At 68.3% G+C, this 671-nt stretch overlaps 1 protein-coding gene across 1 annotated transcript in view; it reads left to right on the forward strand.

Moving 5' to 3' along the window:
- Window positions 1-165: 165 nt before the first annotated feature.
- The window catches only part of ANO8 (anoctamin 8), a gene marked incomplete at its 5' end in the record, with an annotated part of 37,164 nt that continues 36,658 nt past the window's right edge, over window positions 166-671 (forward strand). Inside the window, one exon of the mRNA XM_014962111.1 lies at window positions 166-276. Within this exon, the coding sequence (XP_014817597.1) occupies window positions 166-276 (111 nt within the window). The remainder of the gene's footprint in view (window positions 277-671) is intronic.

A 671-nucleotide genomic window follows, 5' to 3' on the forward strand; every position in this document is an offset into this window, starting at 1 on the left:
GTCCCCACGTCCACCCCACGCTGCTGAGTCGTTGGTGCTTTGGGGTCCGGTTCCCGGGGCTGTGGGGTGGGGGGAGATGCTCCGTGGGGTCCCGTGGTTGCTCACCCCCTCTTTCCTTCCCTTTTTCCCCCCTTCCTTCCTTCCCCCCTTCCCTCCCTCCGGCAGATAAGCTTTTTGGGAAGCGGCTGCTCCAGGCCGGGCGCTACATCATGTCCCACAAAGCCTGGATGAAGACGGTGCCCACAGAGAACTGCGATGTCCTCATGACCTTCCCAGGTCAGGGGGATACCTGGGGATACCTGGAACCGGTGGTGTGGGGCTGCAGCGGGGCTGGGGGGGACCGTCCCCATCCCACCTCACCGCAGCGGCGCGGGGCCTCCCCGGGTTTCCATGGAGACCGGCTGCTGCTTTTTTTCGTTCTCCCCATTTTTCCTGCGGTTTCCCATCTCCCGGAGCCGCGGCCCTGCCGGATCCCGGTCCCACCGGGGGGCTGCGGGCAGAGGTGAGGGGTGCAGGGGGGTGGGTGCAGGGGGGCACCCCGAGGGCACCCCACGGCAAGGGTGCCAGGACACGCCGCCGGCTCCTCCCCAGCAGCTGTTGGGGCCTTTTTGGGCACCCTGAGCTGCCGAAGGAGAAACCCGAGCCGGGGCCGGCGTCACCGCCGGAGGGGC

This window comes from Calidris pugnax, unplaced genomic scaffold (genome assembly GCF_001431845.1).
Source record: "Calidris pugnax isolate Ruff unplaced genomic scaffold, ASM143184v1 scaffold896, whole genome shotgun sequence".
NCBI classification, from domain to species: Eukaryota; Metazoa; Chordata; class Aves; order Charadriiformes; family Scolopacidae; genus Calidris; species Calidris pugnax.